This window comes from Equus caballus, chromosome X, assembly GCF_041296265.1.
Source record: "Equus caballus isolate H_3958 breed thoroughbred chromosome X, TB-T2T, whole genome shotgun sequence".
Taxonomy (NCBI): Eukaryota; Metazoa; Chordata; class Mammalia; order Perissodactyla; family Equidae; genus Equus; species Equus caballus.
In genome coordinates, this window is record NC_091715.1 from 75869882 (window position 1) to 75890513 (window position 20632).

The 20632-nt window shown below is 36.3% G+C and overlaps 1 protein-coding gene across 2 annotated transcripts in view; it reads left to right on the forward strand.

Moving 5' to 3' along the window:
• Positions 1-20632, forward strand: part of SH3BGRL (SH3 domain binding glutamate rich protein like) — a 62965-nt gene that overhangs the window by 23624 nt on the left and 18709 nt on the right. The window contains exon 1 of one of the 2 annotated variants that reach the window (XM_005614302.4): positions 18538-18682. The exons of the other annotated variant lie outside the window; for it this stretch is intronic. Coding sequence (XP_005614359.1) covers positions 18680-18682 — 3 coding nt within the window. The 5' untranslated portion in view covers positions 18538-18679. Of the gene's footprint in view, positions 1-18537; positions 18683-20632 lie in introns of those variants that run through there. 2 annotated transcript variants of the gene reach the window in all.

Consider the following 20632-nt stretch of genomic DNA (forward strand, 5'->3'; position numbering starts at 1 on the left):
CTAATGAAGTGGCTCTTGGCAGAGTGGGACCTCTAGATAGCTTCAGGATGAAAGTTGCTCTCCAGAAGAACCAACCAAATGATTAGAGGGTTGGAACTTTCAGCCCCACCCTCCAACCTCTGGGGAAGAGGAGAAGGGCTGGAGATTGAGTTCTGTCATCAATGATCAATGATTTAATCAGTCATGCTTACATAATGAAACCTCCATAAAAACCCCTAAATGACAGGGTTAGGGAGCTTCCAAGTTGACGAATATATCCATGTTCCAAGAGAGTGGTGCACCCTGACTGTACAAGGACAGAGGCTCCTGTGCTTGGGACCCTTCCAAACCTTGCCCTATGTGTCTATTCATCTGGCTGCTCATTTGTATCTTTTATAATAAACTGTAATAGTAAGTGAATGATTGATCCTGAGGGAGGATTGTGGGAACCCTTAAACTAGTAGTTGGCCATGTAGAAGTGTGGGTCACCTGGGAACCCCACTTGTGTCTGGCATCTGAATTGAGGGCAGTCTTGTAGGACTGAGCCCTCTAATTTATGGGATCCCATCTAACTCCAGGTAGTGTCAGAATTGTATTGTGTTGTCAGACACCAGTTGGTGTCAGAGATCTGGAGAATTGGTTATTGGTGTAGAAAAATAACACATAAGTGTTTTCAGAAAAACCACACAACCGTGCTGGTCAGTTTATTTTGGAATTAAAATGTGAATATTTTCCAATTAAATTCCAAGAATCTTTGGCTCTGGTTTTGTAACCTTTAGAAGCTTCCATAGGTTATAGCAATAATGTCCCTAGGAGAGTCTTTCAGAGCCTTATAGTTTATGGAACTCAGATAAAGACTAATGCCAAGCTGTTGGAAGACCCAAGTTGTAAAAGTGGCAGCTTTGGGTACAGGGCTGCAGTAGCAATATTCTCTGTGCACTAGCAAATGAAATTAAATGAGATAATGTGTGTGGTACTTTGCATAATACCTGGCATGTAGTAGATGCTAAATATCTATGTATGTTCACATATTATATGTGTGTGTGTGTGTATATATATATATATATATATATATAAATAATTAAAAATGTTTAAAGAAAACAATTGAGGTGATACAAACAAACCTTATTTAACACTTCATGAAGCAGAGAGTCTCCATTTGGAGAACTGCAAAATGGGGCTGAAGGAAAGAAGTTTTTATGGGCTAAAGAACAAGGTAGAGAAAAATAGAAAATACCTAATCAGTTTGGGCCACATAGTCAGCCTTGTTTGGGGTGTGAAGGCCCCAAGTTGGCTTGATGTTTTTTGAATGGCTGACTGGATATACTGTGTATCTTGGGCCTAGAAATGTATTTATATATATATAGTATTATCTAGACACACACACATACCTCTCTAAGCCTCAGTAAAAAAACAGAGATGATAATACCTACTTTACTTGGCTGTTATAAAGTATAAATGAGATAATATGCTTAGCACAATGCTTAAAACAGTAACTTTTCAATGTTATTTGATATTATTGTTGTTTTTGTTATTATTACAGGTATACCTAGATTACTTCATAGTGTACCTAAAATCCTTTACTAGGTACAGCACTGTATACAAGTCATTTAATTCCCTCCAAAACTCAGTTAATGCAATTGGGGTAATAGGAGTCCATATACATCACAGAGTCATTGTGATGACTAAACAAGATGAAGCTCTCATTGTAGTGCTTGGCACACAGTAAGTATTCAATAGATAGTAGTGATGATGATAATGACGATAAAGAAGATGATGTCTCCTGCCCTCTGGAAAATAAATGTACGCTTGCTGTCAGCCATTTTGAACAGCTAGACTTTTACTGCTTAATTGATACTCTCCCAGAACTGTCCTTCTTATTACTTAATTCAGACTTTAGTTGTGCATACCCATCTCTCTCTCTTCTTAAGCCTTCTCTTTCTTTCTTGGGCTTGCTCTAGTTTTTGCATGCCAAAGGCAACTTTTTCTTTATGAAAGCACTCATGGCATGGATTAGTTTACTCTTTCAGAGATCCAGCTGAACATTTTAATGAACACTTCTCATATTATGAAATAGTGACCAAGTCTTTCCTTCTTCTTTAGACAAACAGGGTCAAAACCTCAATATGTTTGTGAACCAGGATCTGCCCTGCATTTGTCTGACTCACTTCACTCACCTCACCATAATCGTGGCCCTGTTGAATCGTCTTCATTTAAAATTTTGATATTTTGTTCAGCATATATTTTTTTATTAAGATTTTTATTAAAAAAATTAGTATTATTTATCTTGATTACTGAGCTTTTCGGTGCCCCTTAAATTTTCACTTGAGGTCAGTGCCTCACTTCCATCCCCCCAGTCCAGGCCTGCTTGAAACAACTGGAGAACATCGTACAACTATAGAACCACTTGTGCTAGTGGGATCTAGCTTTTCAAAGTATACATATGGAAATCTACCATAATAGTAGTTGAAGTTTTACTATCTATTGATTAAGAAAATAACAAAGAGCTACCATGAATTTGATAACACTTTGAAATGAATTTGTATTTTAATTTACACAACATTATTTATACATGTTGGAAAACCGAGTTGTATGTTTTAGTGCAGGACTTACTCTTTCAGTCTCTAGCAAATGCTTTGTGTACTTAGAGCTTTGTAGGCCCTTTACAGTAACTCTGTTTCTTCCTCCTCACTACCCCTCTCCACAGTGATGTCTGGACCACAGATCAGAAGCTACTGCTATAGGAATGCGGCTATGAGGAAAATCAGTGTGCCTAGAACATATTCTGGGGAAGGCAGGACTTTGACTTAAGTTTGAAGAATGAGTAGGAAAAAAGGAGGAAATGGGTGTGGAAAGACTTTCTATTATTGAGTGCTTTTGGAATGCCAGGTTCAAAGCCAGGCACTTTACATTCCTCCTCTCATTTAGTCCTTACATCTCTATGAAGTACGTATATTATGCCCATTTTATATATAAGAAAACTGAGTCTCAAAGTATTTGAATAACTCAACTGAGGTCTTATAGCCAGTAAATTTGCACAGCCAGGATCTATACCCAGGATTTTACATTATCCTTATTCTTATAAGAAAGGCAGAAGTTAGCTAATGTTAATGCTGGTAAAATAAGTGTGAATTTGAATTGGTAAGGCTGGAGTACACGGAAATTCTAGCAGTTGTTTGCTTTTGTACTTCCTCATTTGGCAGGCCCATCTTAATTACCTCAATGTTTTTGAAGATCCTTTTGAGAAAGCTTGTGTTGTTTCTAGACCATGGTTCAACAGATTATTCTGTCTTTGGTTGACTTTACTATTAATATTTAACTCTACTGCCTAGGCTCTTTCCATGGTCCAGAATAATTTATTTTTCACAGGTCATCTGAAGCAAGTCACGAAAACATACGTGGTCCCTTGGTTAGCCCTTTCTAAATTCCTCGAATTACATGTAAAGAAGTAGGTTCCCACTTCAAGTAGGTTGCACTAAAGCAGAAATACCTTAACTTACTCACTTGCTAAAAATAACAAAGCAAACATTATAAAATCAGTTGTGCATTGTGCATGAGGAAATGATTTTCCTCACTTTCTTTTTAGTCATCTTTGATGAATTTTACAAAGTGGCATTTATGAATAGTTCAGTGCAACTTTTCCTTTTTAAAATTTTAATGATTCTTTTCTTCCGATGTTGTTCTGATTATTTTGCATCTAAATATAGCCAGTAGATGTGATTGTTGATTATGTTGTTTTATGATTTATGTTACAGCAAAATGTTCTCCATTGAATTTTTATCTTATAACATGGAAAAACTTTCTTCTGTTGTGACAGGATATATGATATTTAACATAGCAATAGATCTTACAAAAATTCCAAAGTTCTTAGATGAGACTCAACTGGAATTATTATTTTTTTTCCAACTCTGTCTCCTTCTAAAATCATTAAACCTCTCTGGATCTTGAGTCACATAAATACTTGATCATGACTTTATAAGCTTGGTAATAGAGGGTTACCAGACATATTCTAATATCATAATGGTTTATAATTCTGGACTCTAGACTATGTCCTTTTCCCCTGCCTTTAAAATTTTTGTGGCATTGTCTTTGACTCATGCTGGTAGTTGTTGCAGATATTTATGAGCTGATAAGTAGTCATGAAACATCTGGGTTTCCACAGGATGTAGAACTGAGCAATTAAGAGTACAGACTTTGGATTTAGGTTGCGTGAGTTCAAATCCCATGTAGTGGTTTAAACCACCATTTACTGGTAGTTGTCTTGAGTAGATTACTTAAATTTTCCCTCTCAGAGACTCTGTTTCTTTATCTGTCGAATAAAGATAATATCAACCTTACAGATTTCTTCTAAAGATTAAGAAAGAATGTGATCAAGAAAGAATGCGTCACACTGCCTAGCACATAGTGCACACTTGATAAAATATAAGGCTATCATTATGATGATGATGATGTTTAACTTTAGCAAAGAAAATGTGTTTATGAGTTTAATGGTTTAGGATCAAGTATGCTTGGCAGAGACCACTACCAAGCTATCTCAGAAAGGTAGTTGCCCTTATCTTTTGGGAAGTTTAAAGGAGTCTCTTATTGTAAGATCCCAGAGCTTGGAAGGATGGGGAAAAGAGGAAAGTGGTCAGGGAGTTTGGGGCTTGCTAGGTAGTTGGGTATCTCTGAAAGGCTGACATGGAAATAGGAAGAGGGAGAGAAATAGTGCCTTACGCAAGCAGTGAAAAGCAATAGTTCATTGTTTCTCACCTATGATTTACAGACTGCCCACCTGCACCTAGAGGGTGCTTTTTAATGCAGATTCCTGGGCCCAGGTTTAGACCTCCTGAATTATATTCCAAGTCACACTAAGGTTTGAAAATCCACTAGTATAGCAAAACCAGGTTGATCTGGGTTCAAATCCCTATTTTGCCACTTATTAACTGTACCCATGGCTTCTATCCTCAGGTGTCACTGCCAACTCTTCTCTTAGCTTCCTCTCTCCCTTCTTTTCTCCTTGTTATTATATAACCACCAACTGCACAAACTCACTTAAGTAGTTGTGTAACCAGCCATCTCTTTCCCTGAGACCATTGGGGTGTTATCACTTGACTGCTCCTCACTGAATTTCTACAGTTTTCTAGCTGACAACTACTTTTTACTTGTTTGCTTCTCATTCTCAACCATTCGTCCTGACATGGCTGCCAGTCAACTCAATGTTAAGTCTTCTATAAACATTTCATTGTTTCTCACGGTGTGGTATGGGAACCACTTGCTTCAGAAATCTCACAGGATGCTTGCTCAGAATTTCATTCATGGATGCTGTAAACTTATTGAATTAGGATCTATGGGAATGTGACTCAAGAATCTGCATTTTGAATAATAGCTGCAGCATCAAAAAGCATCGAATAGATATATGTAACTAGGGCTATGGAGCTGAGGACCTGGGATGACCAAACCAGATCTTTCTAAAAGGGCTGAAAGCTACATAATTTGGAGAATGAATATTGACTTTCTAGAAGAAGTGGCAATGTTTGGAATTAGTATTAGTCCAGGGGCTCAAATGAGATAGAATACATAGGATTCTAGGGGAAAGGGAAAGAAACTGACCTGAAGCCTAGTTTGTTTTGTGGTGTATGTGTGTATGTGTGTGTGTAAGAGAGACAGAGAAAATACAATAATAGTGCAAAGAAGTCCTGATATGACTTTGAAGTATAAGGGAACCCCAAGTAAGAATGCAGACACAGCTTGGAGGCTTGGGACTATGGGGATTAGAAAGAATCAAGTGAGGAGTATGGTAATGAGAGAAAAGTCAAGTGATTTCATTGAATTTAATTCTTATTTGTGGGGCCGCCCAGGAGCTGAGTGGTTATGTTCATGCACCCTGCTTCGGCGGCCCAGGGTTTTGCCAGTTGGGATCCTGGGCACAGACATAGCACCACTCATCAAGCCATTGCTGTGGCAGCATCCCACATAGAAGAACTAGAATGACTTACAACTAGGATATACAACTATGTGCTGGGGGGCTTTGGGGAAAAGAAGAAGAAGAAGAAAAAAAGAAGATTGGCAACAGATGTTATCTCAGGTGCCAATCTTTAAAAAAATAAATAAATTGTTATTTCTTTACATTTCCAAAGTTCTTTCACATATATTCTCATATATTCACATTAATACTCGTAATAACCTGTGAGCATAAGTACTCATGTCCCTGTTTTGGACATTAGGAAACTGAGGCCCAGAAAATTTAAGTGACTTGCTTACCATCACATACTCATTAGGTAGAATTGACAAATTTTGAAGCAAGTTTTCTGACTCAAAGTCCAGTGTTATTGCCAATACACCAATACTGCCTCCTTCACCTATGGAAGTAATAATAACATCAGTAATAACAGCAACTAACATTAACTGAATGCGTACTATGTGCCAGACATTGTTTTAAGCACTTTATATGTATTAATTCATTTGGTCCCGTTTTTTTTTTTTAAGATTTTTTTATTTTTCCCTTTATCTCCCCAAAGCCCCCCAGTACATAGTTGTATATTCTTTGTTGTGGGTCCTTCTAGTTGTGGCATGTGGGACGCTGCCTCAGCGTGGTTTGATGAGCAGTACCATGTCCGCGCCCAGGATTCGAACCAAGGAAACACTGGGCCGCCTGCAGCGGAGCGCGCGAGCTTAACCACTCGGCCACGGGGCCAGCCCCCATTTGGTCCCGTTTTTATTGAGTCCTTTTTGTCTGCCAAAGATTGGTTTCCCATCCTGACTTCTAAAATCCTTGTATCTAACATGCCTTTTCTATTTTCTAACATGGCTTTTCTATGCAGATCCTCACAACTCTTTATGAAACACAAATCAAAAAAAAGTGGGAAAAGAAGCCAAGAAAAAGGAGTGGTGGAAGAATACTTGTAAATTATAGGACTGGACAAGTCATGTTTATTTGGGACTATGTTCATGTAGTCATCTCTGCCTATCAGTTGTAAGGTGGTAGTTAAATAGTGTGACACTACCTAATTTTAAAATATTGATCAAGAGTGCACATTTCCATGAAAACGTTAACTGAGCCTCATCTTTTATGAACCTTGGGATCTTATGCCCATATGCAGCATATAATTTCATGCTTGTTGCCGCAAGGTGTATTTTTCATCTTTGAATTACCTTCTCAAACTAGGCAGGCAGAGAGCAAAAAACAATTGTGTATGTGTGTGATACACACACACTCTCTCTATATATATATGTACACACACTATATATATATAGTCATCTTTGAACTTTAACCAATTCTAAATAGATCTTCTAGTGGCTTATGCATCAAAATTTGCTTAACAGCTTTAAGAAAGATTCTTTACTGTTCACAAACAGAAGACATCTTAGGACTTGGAGAGAGGAGGATAAAAACCTGAGAGGAGTCAGAGTTGCCAGCAAAGCGTTTTCACCTACTTCGCCCCTTTGCCTGCCTCTTTTCTGGCTTAGTTCTTAGGCCCCCATATACTCTGCTTTTCTTGAAGTACTTCTCTTATTTAGAATTGGACTGAAACAGGCTTTGAATGAAAGATGAAAATACTGCTACTAACTCATTTTACAGTGGTTACAGTGCCAATAGAATAAATCCAACTAGTATTCTCATGAGAGGAGAAGCATTCAAGTGATGCATTGTGGTTTAAATAAGCTCTTCTCTCTTGAAAGGATCTTTGCTTAAAAATATTTGTTGAGTATCTACAATGTATAAGGCAATCCATTTGGTATTCTGGAGACACAAACATAAATCAGGTGTGAGATCTGCCTTTGAGGAGATTGTAATCTAGTAGGGATAACAAGACTTGTATGTAAATGTGTGTATATATTTTTTCAGAGTTTTTTTTCCACACAGGGGCTAGTAGGATTAGCAAGCTTGCTTTTATGTGATAAGAGCTCTATAAAGGAGAAACACTTATATCAACTATATTAATTGTGGAAGTAGAAAGCAAAAGAGAAGCACAGTGCACTAATTTCCCAATTGTTCATTACTTAACTGTAAATAGCCATTATATGTTTATTTTAAACTAAAACCTCTTTATTTGTAAAGATAGCATTTACTGAATATACCATCTTGTTTTGCTGTGACAAGGTAGTTTTTTTTGTTCAGATAGTACCTTCTCCTATCATACCCGTAGGTTGATTTCTCCCTAAAATAGAGGACTTCTAGCTCAATTTATTTAAAACTTAAGTTATTATCTTTACTCCTCGCCCTTTCTCTAACCATCCTTCCCTTCTTAGATATACCCCCCCACACATGGACAACACACATACATATAGAAGATCTACCTTCACAGTGTCCTGTTTTTGCCAGTGGTCCCGTGTCGTTGGCAGTATCATCTTTTCATTAAATGAGATGAGTTATTTTAAAAGTCTAGTCCATTAATTAGCACATATTTAATTCCCTTGCACTTGTCCACTTTGTGTCTTGGAAGTCATCTTTCATATATACTGATACTTTGATAACTAATAACACTTATCAGTTAATCACTATCTGAAATTATTTTGTCTATTAATTTGTTTTCCTATTTATTGTCTGCTTCCCTTCATTAGATTATAAACTCTGTAAGGACAGGGACCTTCCTTGTCTGTCTTGTTTATCACTCTTTCTCTGACATCTGGAACAAGTGCCAGGAACCTAATAGACTCAGCTCGATAAATACTTGTTAAATGAATGATTGATTAAATAAATCCTAATCCTTAATCTTTCCCAACCAACCCATCAGCGAATCCTATCAATTTCTCTTTTAGTAATGTCTTTTAGATTCTCTGTTTCCTCTGTGCTTTTATAGCTTACACCTTCTAATTGACCCTTGTCCCTTTAGACCTAAACAGTATTCTTACCTATAGTCTGTTTTCAACCCATCCTATGTACTACTTACTGCTCTACTGATTTTCCTTAATCTCTGTTTCCCTCGTCTCATTTCATTACCTGAGCACCTTCTCCAAATGCTTCTTGGTTCAAATGAAAGAAGTGGATGCGAAAACTTAAAGTCCTATGTGAAGGTTAAGTGTTTCTGTTGTTTATTGTATTACAAGATTTACCAGCAATTATTTCCACCCTACCTCTCCATTCTTAATTTCCTTTCTAAAACACCTATAAACCTTTCACTCTAGTCAGCCTGATAATCTGATGAAAGCTCTTGAGCTTTTTCCCAAAGACATGCAAATACACATTTTAGGGGACTCATAAATCCTAAGGTAAGAATCCCTTTCATAATGTGAAGCTCACCGTTAAACATTCCATTATATAATGTCTCATATTACTAAGTTTCATATGCCTATGATCTTCCTTTCCTATGTAGTATTTTTATATTCTTTTGTAGTCCCCACAGCATTTAGTGCAATGTTGGGTGCAGAACATGCACTTTATAAATGCTTGCTGACCTGTCATACATACCCTTATCCATTTGTGTGAAAAAGCTGAATTCTTATATTCAGCAAAAGGGTTGAAAGAAACCAGCAAGTAGCTATGCAATAGTTGTTAAGAAGAATATTTGTGAACTGAAATTTTAATTATAAAAATTAATGCTACAAAAGGATAGCTCAAGAGTAAGGGAACTGTTCTGATTGTGTTGGTAGTTACATGACTCTGTGCATTTGTCAAAACTTATAGAAATGTACACCAAAAGAGTGAATTTCACGGTGTATAATTAAAAATAAATTTAAAATATTTTTAATATAGTGGAGGTTTTAACTTTTTTTTAACTCAATCTTCTGAGTGGCATTCAGGCCTCCATATTTTAGAATTACAGATTTGTGATTATTTCCCTTCTTAATCTAAGGCATAATACCTTCTATAACTCGTTTAGTGTTGTACTTCCTCCTCCTCCTCTCTTTCTTTCTCCTCCTTCTTTAAAATAAATTATTTAGTATGGTTGGTGAATGTATGCATGCATTGGTATGCAGTAGCCTAATTTATATAAAGTCTACCAACTTCAAATACTTTTTTCTCCTTTAAAGAACAAATTTTTAGGGCCAAATTGTAGCTCTTCATAAGGAGAACCATATGTACATTAAAAATGCATAATTTAGACCTTAGTATAAGCTTTTATTTCCTCACTAAATGGTGTTCACAAACAAGCATGAGGCATGCTTTTTTCCAATTGTATTCTGATAAATTTATTGGAATTAGGCATGTATTGAATGTATCGAAATGTGTCCCTTCCCTATGCTTGATGGAGGAGCTTGATAGTTCATTCTGTCTTGCTGCCCCATTGAATAAACAGAAACCATGCACATTTTCTTTTCAGACCAGACCATTCTATGGAAACAAATTTTCAGCCATGAGGGAGGGTTTGGTGAGGTCCCTACTCTGTGCTAAGCTAGAACAAAAAATTACTCCAGTATACCAGACATCTTGATAGAAAAGGGCAAAATAATTGCAGCTGCCTTTTCAGTGGAAAATTTTAACATTACAAATAAATTCCATCTGTGTCTGCACATGTAGTAGTTACAAGAAATATTCCAGCCTTAACTTTTGTTTAAACTGGCTATATAGCGGTGGGATAAGAAAGACCAGAATTTCCAGATCTTCACTAATCATACCTTCATGTACATGAAGCCCACAGATCATACTGACCAGAAGTTGTGATGAGAATTGTTCTCTGAGCTGTTCAGCAGCTGTGTGTTTATTTAGGAAATGAATGTGTTCAGCACAGCCTCAAGGAGAATATATTCGATAACATGCCATCTGGTAGAGAGTAGGAAAAAAAATACAGTTTTAAGTTATACCATAGATGCTAATCTAAATATCTGGTATTTAAAAAAAAAAAAGCCTACTGGTTTTAAATGAATACTGTATAATTAAAGAAATTTCCTAAGACTTTCTCAAAGCAAAGAACAGCTAGCTCTCTCCTAAGTATTATAAGCTAAGTTGGGCAACCTAATAAACTGTATGATTATTGCTTGCTTTTTAATGGATACTATGAAATAGCATTTTGAATCCATTTTTAATTTCAGTTCTAGACTTGAAAAGAAATGAATGCTAGGAAAATGTATTAGGTAAAACCATGTATTAAAATGTAAATAACTGCTTAAAGTATGTTTTTTTTGTCTTAAAGTAATTTTATATTTTAATTCTATAGTTTTCCTTTGATTAGTTTAAAGCCATTGATGTTTCCATTGGCTTGACTAGTTGGCTTCCCCCTTTTAAATCCTTAGAATGAAAAATTTCCTAGTTATTTAAAAAATTACTAGTATTATTTCCTTATTTATAGTTTACTTAATTACTTAACTTCCATTTGTATAATGTGGTGAAGATCATGAACTCAAGCAGCTGGAGTCAAGCTGCTTACTTTGAATCTCTGTTCTACGATTTTCTAGCTGTGTCTTCTTGGGCAAGGTTAACTGTTGTAAGAACTGTTTTCTCATCTATTAAAGTGAAATAATGCGTGTAAAGTGCTTGGTGTAATATTTAGCACGTAACATAAGTATTTAAAAATGTATAACTATCACAAGTATTCTTCTAAAGTGTGACAAATTGAATTTAGTATCCTACTAAATTTTAAACATTTTTAAAACAGTGTTTTCTCCCTTTATGCTCCCAGAAGAGCTAGGCTGTGGAACAAGAACTAATCTACAGGATTTGAGGACGGGCGCGGGGGAAGATTTCATTGCCAGGATATTTTATATAAACATGAACTGAAGAAAAAGATGTTAATTTTTTTAAAAGATTTTTTTTTAATTAAGTAGAGTATAGCAGCAACTCTCTTTAAACTATTTTTCAACAGTTCTACTTGTCTTTACACCAAGAAAAATGGAATTCCACATATTCTGGAAGGCTGGGATTATTTAGTGATTTTTCCCTGTTCCCCTGCAAAACTAGTCACTGAAGTGTTTGTGTGTCTCAGACCTAATGTTAAAAAGTTGCAGGATTCTATGAAGAAGAATCATTAAGAAATACTGGGGCCAGCCCAGTGGCACAGTGGTTAAGTTCACCCACTCCACTTTGGCAGCCTGGGGTTGCCAGTTCAGATCCTGGGCATGGACTTATGCACAGCTTATCAAGCGATGCTGTGACAGGTGTCCCACATATAAAGTAGAGGAAGGTGGGCACAGATGTTAGCTCAGGGACAATTTTCCTCAGCAAAAAGAGGAGGATTGGCAGAGGATGTTAGCTCAGTGCTAATCTTCCTCAAAAGAAAAAAAAAAGAAATATTTATCATGTAGAGCTTTTAAAAGATTCATAAATGTATAAAGAAACTGCATATCTACCAATCAAGAAACAGACTTTATGAAATATTATTGCTTTGATAGATTGCACAGAGTTAATCAGTAACATTCAAATTTTAAAAAGGCCATGTTAGGCATGGATTCAGCACCTGTTTGCTGTTAATTATACCTATGATTATTTGCTATAGTCTGAGTGAATCTGATGCTCAGGGCAATCAGATATATTTCAATAAATTATCTACTGTCAGATCACTAGGTGATGCCTTAAAACAATTCATTCCCCTTGAGCATATGAATCTTAACAAAGAGACTATATTTTATTGGCTCACCATGGAAACTGGCTTATAATTGAGCCTCAGCTTTCAGTATATGAACTTTCCTTGGATCCTACACAGGTATTGGCCACATTTGCAATAAGCAGTGCAACACTTTTAAAAATCATAAGGTAAAATGAGTATTTTAATTTCTGCAATTTTATTCGATATGACATGCTTACTTCTAATATTGATTAAAGTCAAAACAAAATTAAAAAGCAATTTTGCTTACATAACATTTTGGTAGTAACACCAGACATTAAAGTCCTTTCATATACTTTACTTTCAATAAGGATTCTGTAGTGATAACTGCCAGGTTTATTTTTTAAATTTAACTAGTATTAGATTTATTTTTAACAAATCATTTCCTGAATCAGGATCATAATCCTTAAGGCAAAAGCATATTTATAGAGAGAATAAATGCTTTGCAGCCTGTATAGACTTTAAAATGAGGTCATGATTGACTTTTTGTCTTTTGGCACACATATGGATATTTAGTTTTAGAGTGAAAGAAGTTAAAGATGTAAGGTTGATCACAACAATTGATTTTACAAATAAGCAACCCACCTCATGAGGGACTGCTGAATGAATGTGTTCTCTCTGGAGCTAGAACAGTTCAGTCTGGCTTGATGGATTCTTGAAGAATCTATGATTTCTGTTTTCAGTTGAATTGCTGTGTAAGTTAACTCCCACAAATTTTTGTTCTACCAGGTGGTGAAGTTACAGGCTTTCATCGCCTAAAACTACAATTGATTTTCAGATTTGCTTCCCCTTCAGACACCTGTAAGACAAGAGCTGAGAACTCTATAAGAGCCAAATAAGTTGTAAATGGTCGATATTGGCAGACAATTCTCTGTTGGTCTCTTGCGTTTGTGCACGCCTTGTGAGCAGAGGCACTGACTACCTTTGTTTTGTGTTATTTTTCAAAGATACAGCCAACCTTAAAAGAGGAGATAGTGTCTCTCTCTGAAGGAAAGGGAAGATTTGCTTATTGCTTAGTATAAAAGATCCAAGTTCCCTAACCTGGCCCCCTCTGTCACCCTATAGGAATTGAGGATCAGGCAACAGGTACAAGAAAATGTTGATACTCTGGCTGCTGCTGTTCCTGTGACCCAGAAGTCTCATGTTTTCTGCCACCATCCTTAGAACTGTGGCAGGTTTACTTGTTAGCTTGCAAGTAGGGTAGAAATATCAGATCTTTCACCATTCTTGAGAGTAGTTCTTATTGCTGGACATGTTGTTCTTGATGGTCGTAGTCCAAATTAGCATTGGTGGTAATTAAATTACACAGAAACTCACTGATGAGCCCACAGAACTACATGACCCAGGCCTCTTTTGTTTTAGCAACCTTAGTTTACTAGTTGGTTAACTTCTTGGACCATTTGATCCTGGTTTTATTTAACTAATTAGCTAATACATGGCAGTTCTCATCTGGACAGTTTGGAACATGCTTTATTGGCTTGAGTCTGGGAGTACATTCATATTGTTCTCTGGAATGTTCATCTGGGGCCCACTGCTCAGCTAAGGCTTCAAACTAGTTCTTTTTCCTCTGGCAGGTGAATTTGTTTTGGCCAGGATACAGAATTCTCTAAGTTGCCATGCTCCCTTGAAAGTGTTTAATTTCCTTTGCAATGAAATATTATCACCTCACCAACTATAGAGGAAAAATATCAGTTCCACAGCTAAGGTAGTCTGAAAAAGTAGTATTTGTTTTTTTGTTTTTATTTTTATTTTCTGAAGTCATGGGCAGCCCTTTAGGTGTAAAGATTATGCTTATGGACCTGCCATCAGCTGGATGTGATTAGCAGTTATTTTCCCAGAAGTGTCTAGAGAGAGTGACTAGGGACATGCAGTTTTTTGTGTGTGTGAAGGTAATTGGACCAAGAATTATCTACCGTCTAAGCCTATACAAGATTGAAGAAGCATTCATGTAAACAACTTTTAGTAATATACATTTCCTTGTGGAGATTCTTGCAAATCCTTAAAAAAGCAAAAAATTGCAATCATCACATGTGTAAGACCACTTAAAATCTTTTACCTTGAATAGGCTGTACTAAGGATTAACTTTAAATTGGGTGACTGTGTTTGTTTTCAGTGTTTTTAAAAAAATAAAGCCATGCCTATTTGTCTCATTATATGACATTAATAAAGCATGCTATTTAGTTAGACAAAGTTTCATTGTGTGGAAAGATGACCCATGATCTAAAAATCTGACAGAATTATTTGTGAAAATTACCTAGTTAGATAATGTGTACAAAGATTTGATATCTCCTGTTACTATGCATTTGATAGAATAGTAATTTTAAAGAGAAAACAAATTGAATTTAAGTGAGTTGAATTGGGGCATTTTGTGCCATTTCTATGAATTTGATCAAAAAGCAAAAGAATAATGTTTCTTTCCTGCATTTGATGGTTTGCCTCATGGTGGGTGTTAGGTTGTGATTCTCTCCCTGCTTGAGTGATGCCGTTAGCAATAGGTCAAACCTCCCTGAATCATTCTTTATGTTTTGTTCCCCTTCTTTCTTTTGCCACCATACCACTCTTGAATTTGAAAAACCATTGCCTTAAAATATTTTTGTTGTACTGAGAGAGAATTTCGTCCTAGCAAAGAGATATTTTATTGGGTTGAAAATGCAGTAGGACATTTGCAAAGTAGCTTCTTTTCCCTTTGAAAAATAAAAGGAAGTGGAGAAATAATTTTCTTTCAACCTAGAGTCATTAGGAACTACACTTCTGAGAATGTGGATGTGTCTTTGTATGTGTGAGCATTATTGATCTTCCTCATAGAATGATTTGGGGAACTTTCAGAGGTTAAGTCAGTGACTTATTTAATCATTGTTTCACGCCACTTTTGGGTTCCCCTTTTTCACAGAAACAAATGTTGGTGGATTTTTTTCAGTGAAAACTAGCTGGTTGTTGTGAGTATAGTGATTGTGGTTCAAATTGACTTAACTTTGGAATTATTTCTACTGCTTCTGATTTATGTATCAGTTGGTGTTGGTAATTCTTTTGCATTTGGAGCAGTTTAGTAGATAAAGTAGCCTATCTAGGAAAAAGAGCAATTTTACAATATGGCAGGAAATTGACTCTAGGGCTTAAGAAATATATTGCTTAACAATATTTAACTGCCAGTCAACTTTCTATTGGACTCTCTTACATCAAAAGCACCTTTTTATGGGCTGTTATCAGAATAAAATTTCTTACTTTGCTCGACACTTTTTCTGAGCACACTTCTGGAATTTTGCTGCAATGCAATAAATAATTGCATCTTTCTAAGGTTTCTCAGAGAGAAATTTACAGTCTCTGACTGGTCCGTCAAACATTTGCTGGGTGTGCTAAAGAGCCTATCTTGTTTCCCAGAGCCCCATGAAGTGAGTGAAGAAAGTCACTAGACTTTATGAATGCTCAGGCATCAGCCCAGCATTTAACAAACCACTTGCCTTACATTGACTACCTAGCGACTACACTGCTTTTTAAAGATCTCTTTATCATCCTCATGTATAGCTTCTGTTGATACTGATAGCAGCTTTTCAAAAGGTTACATTGAATTGTGCGATTTTGATACAATTTTCTTATGTTTGATTACAGAGTCTGGCTAATCTGCATACCCTCACTATCATACGCTCCAGAAAAACTGTCCTGTATTGTAATTGATGCACTATGGAGTAATTCATTGTTTTTAATACCTTGAGTGCAAAAGTTCCCTCTCAATTATGTATAACTACAGTTCCTTCTGTATATTTAAAATAGTAGCTACTATTCCTTATTTTCGTTTTTTGTTCATTTGTTAGCTATTTATAGAACACCTGCTATGGGTCAAATATGATAATAAGCACTGGATAAAATGATGAACAAGATAGACAAGGGTCCAGCTATGAGAGATCTTATACTTTACAGTCTAGCTTACTTTGTGGCAGGCAGTGTGAGAGGCACATTGCTTCTGTTAGCTATAATTTTCTGTGCAACAATTCTTGGAGGTGAATGTTATTACTCTCAAGTAACAAATGAGGAATATGAAGCTCAGAGAGGTTAATCAACCTGGTTAGCCACACAGATAGTAAGTGGAGGATCTGAGATTCAAGTTCGAGTCATTTAGGTTCTGTATTAGTTTTCTATGCTGTGTTAATAAATTACTATAAATTTAGTGGCTTAAAACAATACACATTTATTATATCACAGTGTCTGTGGGGCAGGAGTCCTGGCATAGCTTAGCTGAGTCCTCTACAAGGCTGTAATCAAGGTGTCAGTCAGGACTGGCTCCACTGTGGAAGAATCCATTTCAAGCTCATGTGGTTGTTGATGGAATTCATTTACCAACTCATGTAGTACTTATGGCAGCTTGCTTCTTCATAGCCAACAAAGGAGAGAGAGAAACTCAAGCATGAGTCAGCTAGAATGATAAAGGCTTAGATAACATAAAATCATCACTACAGTGACATCCCATCATCTTTTTAATATTCTGTTGATTGGAAGCAAGTAACAGGTCCTGTCCACACTCCAGGGGTGGGGATTATACAAGGCATAGGGGGCCACATGAGAGTGTGTGTCAGCCACAGTTTCCATAGTCTATGATCTTTCCACTATACTATGCTGCGTCTACTAAGAGCTCAATATATGTGAATTGACTGAAATATTTTTAAAAATTATGTAAGGCCATATAACACAACTGGAAAAATTTAGCAGGGTTGATTCACATAATCTCGTGATCCCAACACAACTTAGTTTCCCAAGCAAGGTGCTAAGTACTGACTCCTGCTATCTATCTCTAAGCAGTCGTAATAATTGTGTTTGAATTTCTGTCTAGTCTTGTGTGCTCATAGCAGTCTTTTGAATGATCACACCACTGTTACCTAACCAAGTCCGAAGGGTTGGACATGCAGGCAATTTTCAATCCCCCACCACTAAAAAACGAATAAATTAAAGATAACAACAATAAAAAAAAACCACACCAAAATATTGCATAATCTCTTCAAGGAACATGATTTATACTCTCTTTTGTATTATTTACTTAAACTGGGAATCCAGAAGTGAATATTTCCTTGGCTCTTGATGCACACTCTCAGAATGCTTCTGATTTTATTTGACTTTGACTGAATTAATAGCTTTCAAAATTACCAAGGCATGGGGCTGGCCCCGTGCATAATGGTTAAGTTCAGCTTGCTCCACTTCAGCAGCCCAAGTTTGCTGATTCAGATCCTGGGCGTGGACCTACACCACTCCTAAGTCATGCCATGGCAGCGACTCACATATAAAGTGGAGGAAGACTGGCACAGATATTAGCTCAGGGTTAATCTTCCTCAAACAAAACAAAAGAGGAAGTTTGGTAACAGTTGTTAGCTCAGGGCTAATCTTCCTTAGCAAAAAATAAAAATAAAAATAAATTAAAAAAACAAGGCATGTGATAATGCTAATTGGAACTCTGATCACTGGAAAGAAAGAAAGACAGTATTTTACCTGTTCGTAATCATGGGGTTTTGGTAGTGAGAAGTAGGGGAAATTATCTTCTCTTTATGGCCATGAACCAGATCCCAGGGTGTTGTTCTATTCTAGAGTTCAAGTGAGGACAAGGATGCCCTCAGGACTTATCCTTAGTAACAAATGGTGTCACTTACATGGATATTTTCCTTGGTAATAGTGTAGGATAGTACCTTCCTTACCTTGGGGCAGAAGCTATTCACATGAGGCACTTGAGAAATATGTATTTCCTTCTGTACAGGGGCACCTTTGACTAATTTATTTATTCCAATCCACCACTCTGTTGTTCAATGTGTCCACTTTAGCAGCACATTTCACAGTGACCTTTCCTGCAGTAGAAAAGGAAAAGAAGAAAAAGGCAGAGCTAATGTAATACACAGTAGATTGGCTCATATTTGTCATCCAGTTAACACTAATAAGAACCAATTAATTGCTTATTACTTTTCTTGTGATTCAAGAACTGATAGCTTGGAGTTGTTGGTTACAGCCTTTTTTGAAAAAAAAATCTGTTGTGAGCTGGAGAATTTAGCTACCATATTTGGTTCTCATATGCCTGCCCTGTGATCTTACGTCAGCCTGTTGGAGGATTTGTGTGTTTTTGCTTATCCTTATATGGGAAGGCTGCCTGGAGAATCTGTCTAACCGGAATTAGAAGCCCTGTAGCATTTTGCAGGAAGTGTGGCTTTAGGAGAAACCCGTGGTTTGTGTAATTAAGTTTCCTTACTGCCAGAATTTGGTTCGTAGAGATGGTGAGTTGGAGAACATCTTTGCTGATTCTAAAATCACCAGCATTTTATACCTCTTAATTTTGTACCTCTTCATATACCAATCAAATTTCCTTCATTCTATTATGAAAGATTTCTCCTAAAGAGGATTGAAATCTGTATAGAAACTCACTGTACTGAGTTGATAATGATAGTGATTAGGGCAGGGACCTGGAGGCTGGAATGAAGTGGTTTGTTTACTTTTAAATTCTTGATGCAAACTTTAGTCTGAAATGTTTTGGAACATAAAATCCATATATGTTAGACTAGCACTTGTCACAAGTTTTCAGCTTTGATATTTGATTATAACAGTATGATTTGTCTCAAGGAAGGCGTTTGCTTTAATGGCACTCCCAAAGCTGCCAGAACAGCATAAAGCACCTGTTACCCTGTTTGCCCCTTAGCACTCATTTCCTGGAAACACCTATGTCAAGTCACTGACGCTTTTGTGGAAGCACTTTAGAATGTTCTTAACCTCACGCTTTAATTGTCCAAATACATGACGGTTTTAAATGGAGATGCACCTCTTTTTTTTTTGCAAAGGCAATAGAGTTTGTATGAATCACTGCTTCTTCACTGTAACTTTTTCTTACCAGGTGTTAAAGTTCCAGGAGGCTTTTATTGCTTGTGACATGTTTTTCTGTTTCGTTATCACAGAACTTCAACGTGGGAAAGGGTAGAAGGGCTCATCTAGGAAAATTTGCCCTCGTATAAACCCTTAACATAATCAACAGGTTTTCTTGCTCTTACTTTAGGGCAAGCTTTGAAATTAAGAATTATATGAAAGAATTATGAGCCATATCTGCACTCAACGAGCCGTCATTAAGTTGACAGACAGCCTAATTAGCATGAGATAACAAGCTGGTGGCGCATTATTTGTTATTCATTATACTTATTGTTTAAGTGGTGCTTTTTACACTGACAGGTCTTGAGCAAGTGTGTGCTTTGGAGAAAGTTTCTAATCTATTTGAGTATTAGTTTCTTCATCTGTAAATCTGGAATGAAAATAATAGCAGTTGCTGTGTAAGATTATTGTGAGAATTAAATAAGATAAACATGTAAAGGGCTTAGTATAGTTCCTGGCCCATAGGAAGCACATAATAAATAATAATTATTATATTATACTTTAGAGTGAGATTACATTTGGTGCAATGCAGAGAGGGACCTGATACATATAAAATTCTGCAGCTCTTTGTTAGCACACCTTAAAGTGGGGTCTGTGTCCCTTTGTTTCCCCGTCTTAGCCCAGCCCTAATCCACTCACTTTCCAGTAGCAGAAAGAGGCCAGACTTTAATTAAGAGCGGGTTACATTCCATCACTTATTTCATCTTTTAGTATGGAATTTATAATTCTATAATTATAATTTATAAATTTCTTGAGACCATAAAAATATCTCTATTTTATTTTTACTTTTATCAGAGTAAAAATGTTGGCCTTGAAGCCCAGGATCCTAGGGTTGGAATTGGGTATTCCAGTCACTTTTTGTTTATAATGATGTAGAGTTTGATTAAATTGTGTACAGACACATTTGGATGATAATGGAAGCAAAATCATAATCTGGTAAGTAGAATTTATAATTAAATTAAATAGTAAGAACACATGAAAAGTGGTATCACAATTTGTAATAGGTTGTTGATGTTATATAAAAATCTCTTAAGAAAAAATCCATAAAAAATATCATGAAGCTGGACAGAGAAATGTAGTGGAACAAACTTAAGCTTTGGAGTTAGGGACATCCAAGTTTGAATGCCGGCCCTGTCATCCACTACTTTGTGACTTGGGGTAAATTTACTTAACTTCTTTGAGCCTTAGTATTCTAATCTGTAAAACAGAGGTAATAGTATCCACCTTACAGGGCTATTATGAATATTAAATTAAATAACATTTGTAAAACGCCTACTTTAGCTGCTATCACTTAATTGGTTTTCTATAAA